Source organism: Rattus norvegicus, chromosome 1, assembly GCF_021556685.1.
Source record: "Rattus norvegicus strain SHRSP/BbbUtx chromosome 1, alternate assembly SHRSP_T2T, whole genome shotgun sequence".
NCBI lineage: Eukaryota > Metazoa > Chordata > Mammalia > Rodentia > Muridae > Rattus > Rattus norvegicus.
This window is the reverse complement of record NC_141534.1, coordinates 25,404,466-25,420,893: the sequence shown is the minus strand read 5'-3', so window position 1 is coordinate 25,420,893 and position 16,428 is coordinate 25,404,466. Positions and strand designations below refer to the sequence as shown.

Below are 16,428 nucleotides of genomic sequence, written 5' to 3'. Positions count from 1 at the left end.
CATTATGTTGTGTTCTAAAAATATACCTGGTAAGCACATAAAAACTTAATTCACATTTTATTTTATTTTATTTTATTTTATTTGTTTTCAGGTATGTCCCTTGCATTCTTTTCCTCCCATTTTTATTAAATTTGGGTATTTCTTATTTACATTTCAAATGTTATTCCCTTTCCCGGTTTCCTGTCCATAAATCCCTAACTCCTTCCCCTCTCCTTCTATATGGGTGTTACCCTCCCTTTCCACCCAGGATATTTTCTAGTTCCATCCAGTTGCCTATGAATTTCATATGTCATTGTTTTTGATAGCTGAATAGTACCGCATTGTGGAGATGTACCACATTTTCTGTATCCATTCCTCTGTTGAAGGGCATCTGGGTTCTTTCCAGCTTCTAGCTATTATAAAGAAGGCTGCTAAAAACACAGGGGAGCATGTGTCTTTGTTGTATGTTGGAGCATCTTTTGGGTATATGCTCAGGAAAGGTATAGCTGGGTCCTCAGGAAATTCAATGTTCAATTTTCTGAGGAACCTCTAGACTGATTTCCAGAGAGGTTGTACCAGTCTGCAATCCCACCAACAATGGAGGAGTGTTCCTCTTTCTCTACATCCTCACCAGCATCTTCTGTCACCTGAGTTTTTGATCTTAGCCATTCTGACTTGTGTGAGGTGGAATCTCAGGGCTGTTTTGATTTGCATATCTCTGATGACTAATGATGTCGAACATTTCTTTAGTTGCCTCTCAGCCATTTGATATTTCTCAGCTGAGAATGCTTTGTTTAGCTCTGAACCCCATTTTTAATAGGGATATTTGTCCCCTGCAGTCTAACTTCGTGAGTTCTTTGTATATTTTAGATATAAGCCTTCTATCAGTTGTAGGATTGGTAAAAATCTTTTCCCAACCTGTTGGTTGCAACAATGTCTTTTGCCTTACAGAAGCTTTGTATTTTTACGAGATCCCTTTTTCCAATTCTTGATCTTAGAGCATAAGCCATTGGTGTTTTGTTTGGGAAATTTTCTCCAGTGCCCATGTCTTCAAGATTCTTCCCCACTTTTTCTTCTATTTGCTTGAGTGTATCTGGTTTGATGTGGAGGTCCTTGATCCACTTGGACTTAAGCTTTGTACAGGGTGATAAGAATGGATTGATCTTCATTCTTCAACATGCTGACTTCCAGTTGAACCAGCACCATTTGCTGAAAATGCTCTTTTTTCCATTGGATGGTTTTGGCTCCTTTGTCAAAAATCAAGTGACCAAAGGTGTGTGGGTTCATTTCTGGGTCTTCAATTCTATTCCACTGGTCTATTTGCCTGTCTCTGTACCAATACCATACAGTTTTTGGTTTTTGTTTTGTTTTGTTTTTATCACCTTTGCTCTGTAATACTGCTTGAAGTCAAAGATGGTAAGTCTCCCAGAATATTCTTTTATTGTAGAAGATAGTTTTAGCTATCCTAGGTTTTTTATTATTCCAAATGAATTTGTAAATTGTTCTTTCTAACTCTATGAAGAATTGAATTGGAATTTTAATGGGGATTGCATTGAATCTGTAGATTGCTTTTGGTAAAATCGCCATTTTTATTATATTAATCCTGCCAATTCATGAGCATGGGAGACTTTCCATCTTCTGAGATCTTCAATTTCTTTCTTCAGAAACTTGAAGTTCTTATCATACAGATCGTTCAATTGAGATCTTTCACTTGCTTGGGTAAAGTTGCACTGAGGTATTTTATATTATTTGGGACTATTATGAAGGGTGTCGTTTCCCTTATTTATTTATTTATTTATTTATTTATTTATTGACCAAGTTATCATTGAATAGAACATTGTTCAGCTTCCATGTGTATGTGGGCTTTCTTGTTTTTTTTTTTTTTGTTTTTTGGGTTTTTTTGTTTTTGTTTTTGTTTTTTGTAATTCAATCTATTCTGGTTGGCTGTGAGTATTAGTCTCTGCTTTTGTCATGATCTGGCAGAACCTCTCAGGAGACAGCTATATCAGGTTCCTGTCAGCAAGCACTTCTTGGCATCAGCAATATTGTCTGGGTTTGGTGGCTATATATGTACTGCATCCCCAGGTGGGGCAGTCTCTGGATTGCCTTTCCTTCAGTCTCTGCTCCAAAATTTCTCTCCATATTTCCTCTCATAATTTAGGTTAGTGAAGTTTTCTTCTATAATTTTGTTGAAGATATTTATTGGCCTTTTATTTGGAAATCTGTGCTTTCATATATATAGATATATGTATATATATATATATATATATATATATATATATATATATATATATATATAATCCTTAGGTTTGGTCTTCTCATTGTGTCCTGAATTTCCTGGATATTTTGGTTTATGAGATTTTTGCATTTTATAATTTTTTGACTATTGTGTCAATGTTTTCTATGGTATCTTCTGCCACTGAGATTCACTCTTCTATCTCTTGTATTCTCTTGGTGATGCTTGCATCCATAACTCCTGATCTCTTTCCCAGGTTTTCTATCTCCATGGTTGTTTCCCTTTGTGATTTCTTTATTGTTTCTCTTTACATTTTTAGATACTAGATGGTTTTGTTCAATTCCTTCCCCTATTTGTTTGGGTTTTCTTGTAAATGTTAAGGGATTTTTCTGTTTCCTCTTTAAGGGCTTCTACTTGTTTACCTGTGTTCTCCTGTATTTCTTTAAGGGAGTTATTTACGTGCTTCTTAAAGTTTTCTATCATTACCATGAGATGTGATTTTAAATCCAAACCCTCCTTTTCTAGTGTGTTAGGATATCCAGTATTTGTTGTGGTGAGAGAACTTGGTTTTGATGATGCCATTTAGTCTTGGTTTCTGTTGCTTAAGTAACTGCACTTGCCCCTCATCATCTGGTTATCTCTGGTGTTAGCTGGTCTTTCTTTCTCTGACAGTGGCTTGACCCCTCTGTAAGCTTGTATGTCAGCACCCTTGGAGACTGACATTCTCCTAGCGGGATCTGGTCCGGAGAGCTCTTGGGCAAGAAATGTGAGCAAAAGTGGTGGTCTCTTCTCTGCTCTCAGGATTGTCTGCACTTCTCAGAGTTCTGATCTGTTACCAGCGGATCTGGGTACAAAGAGCTGTGGGACCAGATCAGCTCCCAGCGCAGGCAGAAACCAGAAATATCCCGTCCTACACTGCTCCTGGGTCCCCGTGCCCTGAGGGCTCATGGCGGGTTCCTAAGAGCAGAAGTGGTGGTCTTACCTCTGCTCTCAGGCGTGTCAGCACTTCTGGAGACTGGCTTTTAGCTCTGAGCATAGACGGAGACCAGAAGGATCCTATCCCTGACTCTTCCTAGGTTCTTGTGTTCAGAGGACTCTAGGAAGGTTCCTCTTGGGCCAGGAATGAGAGCAGAAGTGGTGTCTCCCTCTTTGAGCTCTGAGGATTGTCCACACTTCTGAGAGTCCAGCTCTCTCCCCCTCTCAGGATCTTGGTACAAAGAGCTGTGTGAGCCGGTCAGCTCCAGGCCCAGGTGGAAACCAGAAGGACCCTTTAATTCACATTTTAATAGGTAATAGCTAACTCTCAGAAAAAACATACATTTGAAAGATGTGAAAATAGATCAAAAGAAGGAGATGGGAGGTACAGATATGCTGAAATAACTTCTATTGGTATTTTCAAAAAAAGGAGACTTTTATGAAAGAAGTAATAAAAGAATTGCGTGCAAAGGTTCAGAAAGGAAAAGCAAAGAACAATGACAAAAAATAAAAACAAAACAAACAAACAACCAATAAACCAGCCAAATAAAAACTCACATGGAGGTGCTTACTTTCCACAACAAACTAAGCAATCAACAAACATATATACAGCTTGCAAGATAGAAAAAAAACACAACTTTAAAACTGAGCATGTAACAAAGGATTAATGGTAATCATCTTTAAAAATTGTAGTAGCTAAGAAGAAATCCATTAAAATTCATGTTTAACAAACATTTCTTAAAGGAAGAAACACAAATGATAAACAAATATATGATAAATGTTGATCAATACAAATAGCCTTGGACATTTAAATCCAAAGCACAATTATACCTCTTCTTTGTCCTCTAACAGGACTCTTCTTTAAAAGGTGGATGATAATAATTGATAAGACTTCCAGAAAGGAAACATTTGCCGATGAGTGGTGGAAATAGATATTATTACAATAATTATTGAAAGGATAGGGTTTTCTTCTAAGACCCCTTCTTCTATGATAGAATTACTATGCAAAATAACAATTATATATACATGAAATGAAACACACACACAGACAATGAGATCAGTATCAAGAGGCCTATACACTTTCATGTTTATTTAATATTCATGATAATAAGATATAGAGTGAATCAAAGAAGTTGACGATCAAGGATATGTAGTCTATGGCATGGTCTCTTTAGCCTCCAGTTTGTTTTGATTACTGAGTGGTAGTAGCATAAAGAACTCTTCTATTTAGGTTCTATCAGTGCATAAATACATGCATGTGATAACAATTAATGAAGGATGAAGCCACAAACTTGAAGGAAAATGAGAAGCAATGTATGGGAAGCAATGCCTCTGGATGTTCTTGAGATTCCAAACACAATGAAGGACATTGACAGTCCACTTCCCATTACAGGAAAATGTAGAAGAACACATAAAGAAATGTAGAAAAAGTGATCTCATTTAGGTGTCCTGATGGTAAAGATAAAATGCTGTTAGGAAACTATCTTGTGTTTATTTTTCCTTGTTCCACAAAAGAAAAAACAAAACAAAACAAAAGAGCATCAATGTTTACAACACATCTTGTGGAAGTAATGATTCTGTATAAAACTGAAACTTTAAATAGAGAAGCAGAGAATAACAGCATTATGAAGCAAATAAAAAGGAACTAACATACTTCATAGTGTTTCTGGATAAGACAAATGCATGTGCACTGGCAGCGACTTGTTTTGGAACAAATTAAATTTTAATTGAGCATTTTCCTTCTGATATTTAATACCCGTAGTGGGTATGTAAAACTTAGGGTGTGACTTTCCCTGCCCTCCACGCAGTTTCTCTTACTGATGCATATTTGTCTACAAACAAGCAAACAAACAAACGTGGCAACGTTCATCCTTGTAATTATAACACATCCAATATTATTACAATCGGTTATCTAAAAACCTCTCTGTAATTTAAAAATGTTTAGGGATTATCTGTTTATTTTACACATTGAACTTAATTGATAAGGTCACTTTGTGAACTAAACTGTGTGAAATTATTCTTCCCCTTGAATTATTTTGTATTAAAAATTCATTTATAGAAAACAAAGTCATTACTATGTCAAAGAATTTTCATTGAGGTTGAACAAAAATACTAGTTAGCTTAATAAAGGAAGTGTAAGATAACATTTTTTTCTCAACCCTTTGGGTCAGCAAGTGTTCAAGGGCAGTGAAAATTTTCACTTTCCCTATTACAGGCCAGAAAATACAGTTGATGCTGATCCTTAGATTCATACTCTTACATTTACATAAATTTTGAATCCCATGAAACCTTTCTTGAGTCCATTTTCTCTCCAGCTGTAGGACTACATATATTTACTAATGAATTAAGTATATGGTAATGTATACAAGATCATGTACATTTCTCCTTAGTGGAGTTTCATGACATTTTGGGGTTACTTTGATTCTAATCAAAATTACAATTTGTTTTCTTCAATTATAAAACAAGAAATTGATTGAGACCCACTTATTTCAATATTTTGTAGGCTCAAGAAGAAATATATCATGGTACCATGAACAAAATTAGATTCAAGATGCTATACACCAGTGTTCTTTAGGGTATGCACTCCATGAGAATAGGAGTTCCCTGCTTGTAGCTTGAACATACAATATATCACTGTCCACCTTCCATTCTGCAGAGGTGTGACCTATAAGGCTTGAAATATACAGGCCACGTCAAGGCTCCACATAGCACCTAGCCTCAGGCTAAGGTTTTCCTTCAGAACTGGCTGGTCTTCTTTACTCGGCCTTCTTGGGCTAAACCTCTAACCTTTCTCTCAAAGACCTTAATGTCACAGAGAACTTTCTCTTCTCTATTTGATACTCACATCAGGACTCAAGGCTTTCAAAACATTCCTGATCCTCGCAGCTGCTTTAGCATAAGACTTAATAAATCTTTGTTGATTTCAATGACCAATTGTGTAGTTAAAAATCTCTGAGTAGGCACTGGAAACTGTTAAAAAATTACAGCTTGGTAGTTATTCGTTAATAGCTAATAATGAGAACTGCTTTGCCTGGATAATTCAGCCATCACTAAAGAAAATTGAAGGCAGAGCAAATGGATTAGGGTTCTAAAGGACCGGTTTAGTTATGGCAGATAGCTCAAGTGAAGCCCTCAATGCAAATGTCCTTGTTGTCATAGTAACAATTACATTGCAAAGTAATGGCTCTCATTATGTTGCATAATGTTTCCTTCATTGAAAAGCCCCAGATAAAATTCAGAGGAAAATTTATTGGTGAAGAAGAACAACAACAACATCAACAACAACATTTTTACTGATCTTTTTCCTTAATTTTTTTCTTATCATCTCATTACATAACCCAGTGGAGCATTTGACACTAACAATCAGCAAAGTGCCCCCCATGTCATCACCTAGCAGCATGGAAATTATTGGTTTAATGTAGTCGCCTATGTTCCTGTGAGAGGAAAAATTCTTAGACTAAGCCACACTATTTCACAAGATGTGCTACAGTAGAGCCCTTTCCCTGAGTCTTACACTCTCCCTGTGTTCACTATTTCTGTTTTCTACATATCTAGCATGTTCCTGTTTCAGACTCTTGGCAGGCATAGTTCTTTTTGTAAAGTTACCAAAACATTCCCTGTTTTTTCTATAGCTTTCTTAATATCATAGGTTGATGTCTATATGCAGGGAAGGGCTGGCACAAGTTAGATCAAGGTTATGATTGGACACTAATAAAAAATAAGGTAGGGACAAAGCTTTTGTAATGTGGGAGAGAAGGGGAAGGAAGAGAATCAAGATGGAGATGGAGAAAGATGATTCAGATCCTGGTGGTCTAACATGGCCCTAGGTACTTATGTATACATCTTAAGGGATGGATTTCTAAGGTCAATTTATCTTATCTACGTGGGCAGTTTATAGCTGTGGATTGTGAATTTAACATATAAATCTGACTGTTGGGTTACAGTTTGTTGAGTCTTAATTTTATAGGGTAGCTGGAACCAGAGAGTTTGCAGTTAGCAGAGAGCCACTGGGAGAGACACTAATTAGAGATAAATAATGGTTAGTTCCATATGGCCCTTGAGTGCCAGAACTAACGCTAGGGACCAGTGTGGCAAGGTGCCATGCTGGCACAGTTTATGGCCTGTGGGTCTGAGAGTACTTGGGGGCAGCATGCAGCTGCTGAGAGAAAGATACCATGCAGTGCCATATGGTCCCATGAGTGCCAGTGCTAGCGAGGGATAAAAGGTTATGCCATTTTTTTAAAATATTTACCACAACATAATATTACCCATTGAGAATGACTTACCCATGTTTTAACTTAATAAAGATGAAAAATACCATCTTCCAGCATCTGATTCTCTATTCTTCTAAAACAAATCTTATACTCCAGTTCTGCTGTCAAATTGATGCACCTTGGAAGAGGTTATTTCAGTTTAAGAATTGCCCAGTGAAATAGACATGTCTGTAGAACTTTTTTTAAGTTACTGATTGATATAAAAGAACCCAACACAATGTTGGTGGTACAATCCCTAGACAGGTTGGCCTGGATTTTAAAACTATAATAGATGAGCATAAACTTGGAAGCAAACTAAGAAGAAGTTTCCCAGTGGTCCATACTTAAGAGTCTGCCTTTATACTCCCTCAATGCTGGATTATAACTTGAAGATAAATAAAACCTCTCCCCTCCCAAGATGTTTTTAGGCATGGTTTTATCACATTAATATCAAAGCAAACTAGGATATTATGTTTTTTATTATTTCTAATCCATTTCACCATCTAACACTATATACATGTACATCTTAAGCACATAACATGAACCTTTCTCTTACTTTAAACATTTGTGAAATATAGACAGTATATAATGGCTATTTACAATTCTAAAGGTTTTTGAAGTAATCTATTTCCAATAAAACTGGTTAATATGTGAAAGATCATGTGAATTTTATTTGGAGTAAGGAATGAAATAGTGGTACACTTAAATACATTCCAATTGTTTCCCTAAAATTCATGGTTGAATATGAAAGGACTTCTACTTCCTCAACAGTTGCATTAGACAATGAGAAATTATTAACCTTTTCTCATTGTTATCTACACAGTATAGGATAAGAAAGTATCAGAGTCCTTGGTCTGAATTTTTGTCTTGACATTTTCTGGTTTGTGATGTTGGGCATCTGTTTTGCTATAGTAAATTTTAGTTCATATCTCTATAAATGGAAGCTAATAAACCATAACTAAACAACACCTAGAAGTTTGCTTTTCATTGTAACACATCTGTGTTGTTAATGGATCTGCTTCTACATGTGTACATTTTTTTCTTGAAGTTTTGCAAGAAAAATTATTCTAGACACACATTCCTTAGATGCAAAGAGATAAATAATTTGCACTCATGGAAATCAGAATTCATACCTAGAAAAATACTAAAGTTGATAAATCCTCAAATTTTTATTATTTGCCAAATATTGCAAATGCTGGTCATTATTTTCATTAGGCTTTTAATAACTACTTTGTTCCAGACACTTTAGTCTAATTCTCTGTATACCACACAGAAAAAAATAAGTAGAAATAAAAATGGCATGGCTTGTTTGCTACCTAATTTAGTATGTCAAAGCAGATGTCCAACATTTTCCAACTAGAAAAGATCAGGAACAAAATTCATACCTAGGATGCTCATGCGAATGGGAAGGTTTAATACTGCTCATTCAATTGGCCTCATCTCCTTTTACGTTATTTTCCAAGGTCACGCTATGAGATAGGTTATAGGGTTACAATTTCTACCACTCCAAAGAAACAAGGTGTCAGTGAAGTGGAATGCTGGAATGTGGCATCATGGAACAAGTGGGACCAGATTTGACTGGCAATAAAAATACACCAGTCCTGGCCCCATAGGAATGAAAAATATTCCTCTGCCATGTATAGTTAGCATAAGCTTTATACTAGGAAGACTTGGAGAAGAAGAGCAAAACATAACACACAATCAAAATTATTTGCATTCGTTTCTTAGTTTTGTTGGAAACCAGAGTTTTAGAAAGCTTTACAACTATCATTAACTGTTATGTGCTCTCTGGTTTTGAGAAGCCATATAAATATTTAAAGGGAAGAGAGAAGCCCATTGTAAGGGCTTAGGAAGTAAAAAGTAAGTACTCTCATTCATCTTTCATCTGACGTTATTTTATGCAGAATCTGATAACATTTTTCTTGGCTCAGAGAGTCAAGTTGTAGCAAGGATTCCTTCACCAATGAGATCCTTTTCTATGATCTTGGCCAGAGAGAGCCCTCATTTCCGGACTTTAGACAATTTTGTCAGACAAAGAAAATATGCTGAAAAGTTCAGCTCTTACACATACGTTTAATTGCTGTTTGGAAACTAATATCATTAAAGGCTCTAACCCTCCTCCAAGTGTTGCAATCAAAACAGCAAACACCTTAGAAGGAAAGGCTGCTGAAATGTCTAAGTGAATGCATAGTCACATGAGAAGGGAATTGTTGAACATTAAAAGTGAAAGTTTCCAAATAAGGAGAGTCTTCATAAAAGAAACATGGGTTATTTATATGCCCGCATAAGACATAATTAAATTTCTATGTATTTTATAAATGAATAATTTAATTTTGTTGCTAGTGATCACCTACATAACACAGACAACAGTGCTTGAAAATGCAAAATCTTTAGAGGCTGATGCTTTAAATGAAATTCTCCATGAATACAGTAAGTTCCATAATGACAGCTTAACGTCCTAATTCATAAAACATTATTAAAGTACATTATTTATACCTACTTTTGTGGACTTCTGCCCTTATTCCTGATTTTCACTGTGTATGGCTATAATCACATGCACAGTATATAATTGAAGCGTTAATTCAATCTGAACTTAGGCAAGAATACTGTATTACCATAATAAAACCTCAGCTATAATAACTCAAAGCATGGGACTCATGTGCACAAGAATATTCTCTTTTAAAAACTTTAAAAGAAGGACTTACACCTCACAGCTTCAAGTATCTATATTTAAACTGTGAAGTTCAATGTACCATTGACTAATTGGCACAGACTTTCTGATGAAATATTTATTTCTCTGCAGTAGGAAACTTACATTCAGATACTGACTTGTAATTATAAGGCAACTGTGGCATTATAAGTATGGTCTTAGAAATATTTGAAAGTACTCATATGTAATTGGGTTCTTTTCTGATTCATGATATCAGACGATTGTGTTTAGCAAAAGCGTTTTCAATTACCTGGCATTTTTATTTACTTAGAAAGATGGAAATGTCCTGCTAGATATAATTTCTCCCAGAAAAAAAAAAACTGAATGTATTAATACTCTAAAATATCTTTATTCAATTTTTAAAATATATTTTGCTTAGGCCTAAACCTTGTAGAAATACAAAGTGAATTTCAATAGTCTTATCTCCTACTCTGGAATGCTAAAAATTTACCTTCTGGACTTTCTCCTTCGGACTGAGCAAGCTTCAGGAGTACTCTGTAGAAATATTCAGACAAAGTGAGAACGTGTCTCCTTATGGTGCTAGAATATCTCAGGGAGTAGTAGAAAAGGGCTCTTTATAAATTATGCTCCTAACACAAAAAGAAAGTGTTAGCTTTGATCTTGAAGGTAAAAAAGCTCTACACCTAAGGGGATGAATTAATTCCTGTATTTAATTAGATGTGGTTCTTAGTAGACAACTTAAGCATTCATCTTAGAATTTCACATTGGATATTCTGAGATTGGTAAAAATCTCCCAATAGTTCTGGCAAATGAAAAACTTAGAAAACATCAGTCCCTGAAAATGACAAATGGCAAAGAGAAAGGCATTTCAAATATAGAATAAATAATTCTATGAATTAAAGATAAAAACAGTTTCTAAAAATAAAAATTCATATTACTGATTGAAGCCAAAAATCCAGCTATTTCAGCTATTAAACATAGGCACTTGTCATTTGAAATCATTAGACTTACCAGAACATTGTCCATAGAGTCCAAGTTATAGTTATAGTTAGGCAGGATTTGACCATCTCTCTTGGCCCCAGTCATACCAAGGCATGCTCAGATATCTGAAAAAGTATCCTCCAGGAAACTTCATGAAACCACACATGATTTTCATAGCATTCTGATTTACAACAACCTGGGTATACCCAAGAACTCTACTTCATAAAACTGCTCAGAAGGACACTGAAGGTAATGTCCCTGCCACACTGCCACATGAATGTCACCAGCTCCAAATATCTGCTGACAAGAGCCAGAGCTGAAAAAGAATGAAAAAATCAACTCAAAATAGAATGTTCTAACACAGTGCTTCTCAACCTTGCTAATGCTGTGACCTGTTAAGGCAGTTGCTCATGTCGTGATAACCCCAACCATAAAATTATTTTTGTTACTACTTCATAACTGTATTTGATACTTTTATCAATTTTAATGTAAATATATATTTTTTTCTGATGGTCTTAGAGGACCCCTGTGAAAGGGTCATTCAATACTCCAAAGGAGTTATGACGCATAGACTGACAACTGCTGGTCTAACACATTTTTTTAATAAAATAATTATATGAAGTAGACAATTTAATTTACTTTTAATATTGTTTGTAAGAAATTTACCAAAAGCTGAGCAAGAAACTTGCAAAGTTCCTGATAGCAATGTGCATCTTTGAAGGGGCTGTTATTTTTTAAGTAGGGAAAAGGTGGAATCAGCTTGAGGTGTTTGGGGAACCACAATGTTTCTGGGAGGTGGAAACCACTCAGCAATAATCCTTTCTTTCAACTGGGCTTCATACTTTCTGTCTTTATTTAATGGGAATATTTCCAATTTTTTCTCCAGAAAAAGAAAAAGAAGAAAAGAAGAAAGTGGAGAAGAAAGTTACTTCTGATACAAAAAAGAAAGGTAAGGATTAGAAAATCTATCAACACTTAAATCCAACAGTGTTAATTGATAGTGTTGCTGGCAAAGCTACTTTTTTCTAGAAAGAGATTCACTTGTTTGTCACTGTTAGTGAAAACAATTAATATTTTTAAATGCTCCAAATTGGATTTGAAGGAAACATGTAAAACCCTTTATTGCCATATTCACTTAAAAATAGAATTTCTCTGTTTAGCTTGGGCTAATCATGATTCTCATGGCTCAGAGACCTGAAATTTCAAGACTGTACCACATCATCTGGCATCTTAACATCTGTTAAGATACTACTGCTGTATTCTTTTGCATTATCAGTATACACACACACACACACACACACACACACACACACACATGCATACAAAGAGAGAGAGACTGAGAAAGAGTGGGGAGTAAGTATGTGGTATATAGGTGTACATGTGAATAATAAAGATTACTATTTAGTTTATTCAATTTTATTAAAAGTAAATATCAAGAGGTCAAATTATTTTATACTCTGAGAAGAATACATGGAATAGTTTGTTAGGCCATTCTTATTCTTATTTCTCTCTTGACGCTTTTGGTCATATTTATCTGATATTACCAAGCAGCTTTCAGGAATTTCAAAATTCCAAATATACTTCTATGGCTGAAACCACAGGGAACACTCAATTCATTCCTTTTAATATATTTAATATATATATATATATATACAGCAATTAATACTGCATTTAATATCTCTACCTTTGTTAAAAATTTCTTATCCTTATCAAATTAAATAGCTTTATAGATAGACAAGACTTGTAAGCTTTGAGTGTGTTTGGAAAGTTCTATATGCCCATTTATACAGGATTTTGTCTTGAACTTAAGAGTTGTCTTGGCAAAGTAAACTGGATACTATAATGGCAGTCATGTGTTTACTGAAAGATATAAGAACAAATTAGTTAGAGGCTTATAGCATTCTTATTTTCCCTGCAGAAAAAGGAGAAGCCAAAAAGAAAAGCGAGAAAGAAACTGTCATTGATGGGAAAGGAAAAGGTATTGTTCATTGCTTTGCTTCCCCTGTCACCTTCCAAGATTTAGTTCATGAATAACATTGGTGCATCAACAAGCAACTTGAGTATCGGTACTCACATCTATTTGTGTGTAGAATACCAGAACAAAAATGTGGTAGGAAGTGAAATCTACACAAAGAAACATTATTCAAAGCTATTTGTAAGACATATACCCAGTACTGAGCAAGACACTGTGCAAAGTGCCTGATAGCATTGTCCAGTTTTGACGAACTACAGTATGTGGGAATGTCCAAAGTTCTATTTGATATTTATTCTTGCTGAAAAGGAAAGCAGGTGTGTGGGTAAACGCTGAAATAGAAGATTAGTATACATGCATGTACCCAAGCCCCACTCACATAAGCTTTCTTTTTTTTTTTTTTGGTTCTTTTTTTTTTTTTTTTTTCGGAGCCGGGGACCGAACCCAGGGCCTTGTGCTTCCTAGGCAAGCGCTCTACCACTGAGCTAAATCCCCAGCCCCTCACATAAGCTTTCTTACATGCTCATGAGAAGCAACACCTGGCAAGGTGAAGTAGGATGCCGAAGTGGGAGATGTGGGCACTGACTTTTTCTTTTTTTTACTTATATTTCAAAGGGGTCACTCCCCAGGCATTGAAAAGAGGATAATACTGGGTCTGTTAACATGGAAGTTGGCTTTACAAAATTCCTACTCAAATGAAACAGATAAATAATTTATAATACCCAACTGTGTGAAGTAAATGTGTAAGATGAATGAAAAAAAAAAGCAGCTAAGGCCAACAGGATTTATCTCATCCTATCAAGTTGCTCACCATCTTGGCAAAGATGAGAAAGGCACAGGATCTACTTGAGGAAAAGAGTATCACGGTGCAAAGCACAAAGCCAAGAGAGTAAAGATTCTCGTTAAGAAATTGATGATTTTCATGCTTTTGTGGTGTCTGAGGCCCTCCAGTGGCTACCCCCAGTTCCCCCACTGCTACATATTTTAATTCAATTTCCTGACCCTCTGTACATCTCCCCCAACCCCTTTCCAGTACTTGATCCTGCCCTAAACTTTTCCTCCCCCTCCTCTCTCCCTCCAAAGTCCTCCCATCCTTCATCTCCCATGATCACCCTGTTCCCGCCTCTATGCAGGACTGAAACATCCACACCCTGGTCTTCTGTCCTCCAAAATCCATATGGTCTGTGGGTTGTATCGTGGACATTGTGAGCTTTTGGACTAAGTCATTATCAGTGAGTGCACACAATGTTCTTTTGTGTCTGGGTTACCTCACTGAGAATGATATTTTCTAGTTTTACCCATTTGCTGTAAATTTAATGAAGTCATTGATTTTAATAGCTGAGTAATACTCTATTGTGCAAATGAGTCACATTATCTGTAACTATTCCTCTGTTGAAGGACATTTGGGTCCTTTGCAGCTTCTGGCTATTATAAATAAGCTACACTGAACACAGTGGAGCATGTGTCCTTGTTATATGTTGGGGCATCTTTTAGGTATATGCCCAGAGGTGGTATAACTGGGTCCTCAGGTAGTACTATGTAAATTTTCTGAGGAATTGCCAGACTGATTTCCAGAATGGTTGTATCAGCTTGCGATGCCACCAACAATGGAGGAGTGTTCCTCTTTCTCCACATCCTTGTCAGCATCTGCTGTCACCTGAGTTTTTGATTTTAGCCACTGTGATTGGTATAAGATGGGATCTCAGGGTTATTTTGATTTGCATATCCCTGATGACGAAGGATGTTGGACGTTTCTTTAAGTCCTTCTTAGCCATTTGAGATTCTCTGTTTAGCTTTGTACCCCATTTTTATAGGGTTATTTGATTCTATGGAGTCTAACTTCTTGAGTTCTTTGCATAATTTGGATATTAACACTCTTTTTGATGTAGGATTGATAAAGATTTTTTTCTCAATCTGTGGGTTGCCATTTTATCCTGATGACAGTGTACTTTACCTTACAGAAGCTTTTCAATTTTATGAGGTCCCTTATTGATTGTTGCTCTTAGAGCATGAGGCACTGGTGTTTTCTTCATGAAGTATAGAGACCACCTCCAATGGATAGGCACAGCCCCCAATCAAGGGATGGAGCTACCCACCCATTTTAAAAATTTAATCCATAAATATTCCTGCCCAAAGGAAAGACAGGGGCAAAATTTGAGCAGAGTCTGAAAAGCCATCAAGGGAAAGCCCCACCTGGAAATCCATCTTGTTTGCAGACCACAAACCTGGACACTATTGCTGTTGCCAAGAGGTGCCTACTGCTAGGAACCTGGTATGGCTGTCCTCTGGTATGTTCTGTCAGCACCTAATCAATGCAGATGCAGATGCCAATGCTGGGAGCCAACCATTAAGCTCAGGGACCCCAGTAGCAGAGCTGGAGGAAGAACTGGAGGAGCAGGGGGGATTGCAACCCCAGAGAAAAAACAATGTTCACTGGCTGGACCACCCAGTGTTCCCAGGGACTAGACCACCAACAAAGGAGTGTACGGGGAGGGATCCATGGTTCCAGATACATATGTAGAGGAGGATGACCTTGTCTAACATCACCTGAGGCCCTTGGTCCTGTGGAGGTTTGATGCCCCAGGTTAGGGAGATGCTGGAACAGTGGGGGAGCACCCTCCTAGAGGCAAAGGGGAGGGGGAGAGGGCATGTGTGGGGTAGGGGGTTGTGGAGAGAGAACCAAGAAGAGGGATATCATTTGAGATATAAAGAAATGAAATGATTAATAAAAGAAAATGATGATTAACTGTTGCACGGCTTAGATTTTTGAATTTTGTTTTGATTTTATAGTATACAAAAGTAAGTCCTGGCTTCTATTCATATAGGACATACATTTACATGGAAAGCTGCCACCTGAGGTATTACAGTTCAGGGATAAATACTTTCATCCCAAGAATTTCTTCTACTCATGTGATCGATGGTTGAAAATCTGCTTAGAGCTACTCCATTCTGTTGAGTTATGTAGAAATTGTGCTCCACTAAAATTCAAACATCCCAGGGCCTGACTATGCAATAGAATAGGCTATTAATAATGTAAGTTAATGAGATATCCAGATCCTCTTGTGATAACAGTAATCTGAAAGCAACTCTCTGAAAGTTTACACAGTAGTTATGTTTAAGTGAGGAGGACATAAAGAGAGCTCAAAGGTGGGATAGAGGCAAGGTAAGGCAGGTGGTACAGGATGGCATTAGTAAAGTCCTACCGTTCTCAGGGAGAAATGGAAGTAATAGCTTCTGTGAATGGAGTCTAAAAGTGAGACCATAGTATGACAAACTAAGTAATGACTACTGATAATGGAAAATAGGAATGATGGTATTTTTTCTACTGGCCTATAAACAGGGTGAAGTATATCGCACCCAG

The 16,428-nt window shown here is 36.5% G+C and overlaps 1 protein-coding gene across 25 annotated transcripts in view; it reads left to right on the top strand.

Moving 5' to 3' along the window:
* Trdn (triadin) overlaps window positions 1–16,428 on the top strand; it is a 450,291-nt gene that overhangs the window by 202,976 nt on the left and 230,887 nt on the right. For all 25 annotated transcript variants that reach the window (XM_087585490.1, XM_087585476.1, XM_087585483.1 and 22 more), the window contains 2 exon segments: window positions 11,982–12,044; window positions 13,014–13,073. In XM_087585490.1, coding sequence (XP_087441616.1) covers window positions 11,982–12,044; window positions 13,014–13,073 — 123 coding nt within the window.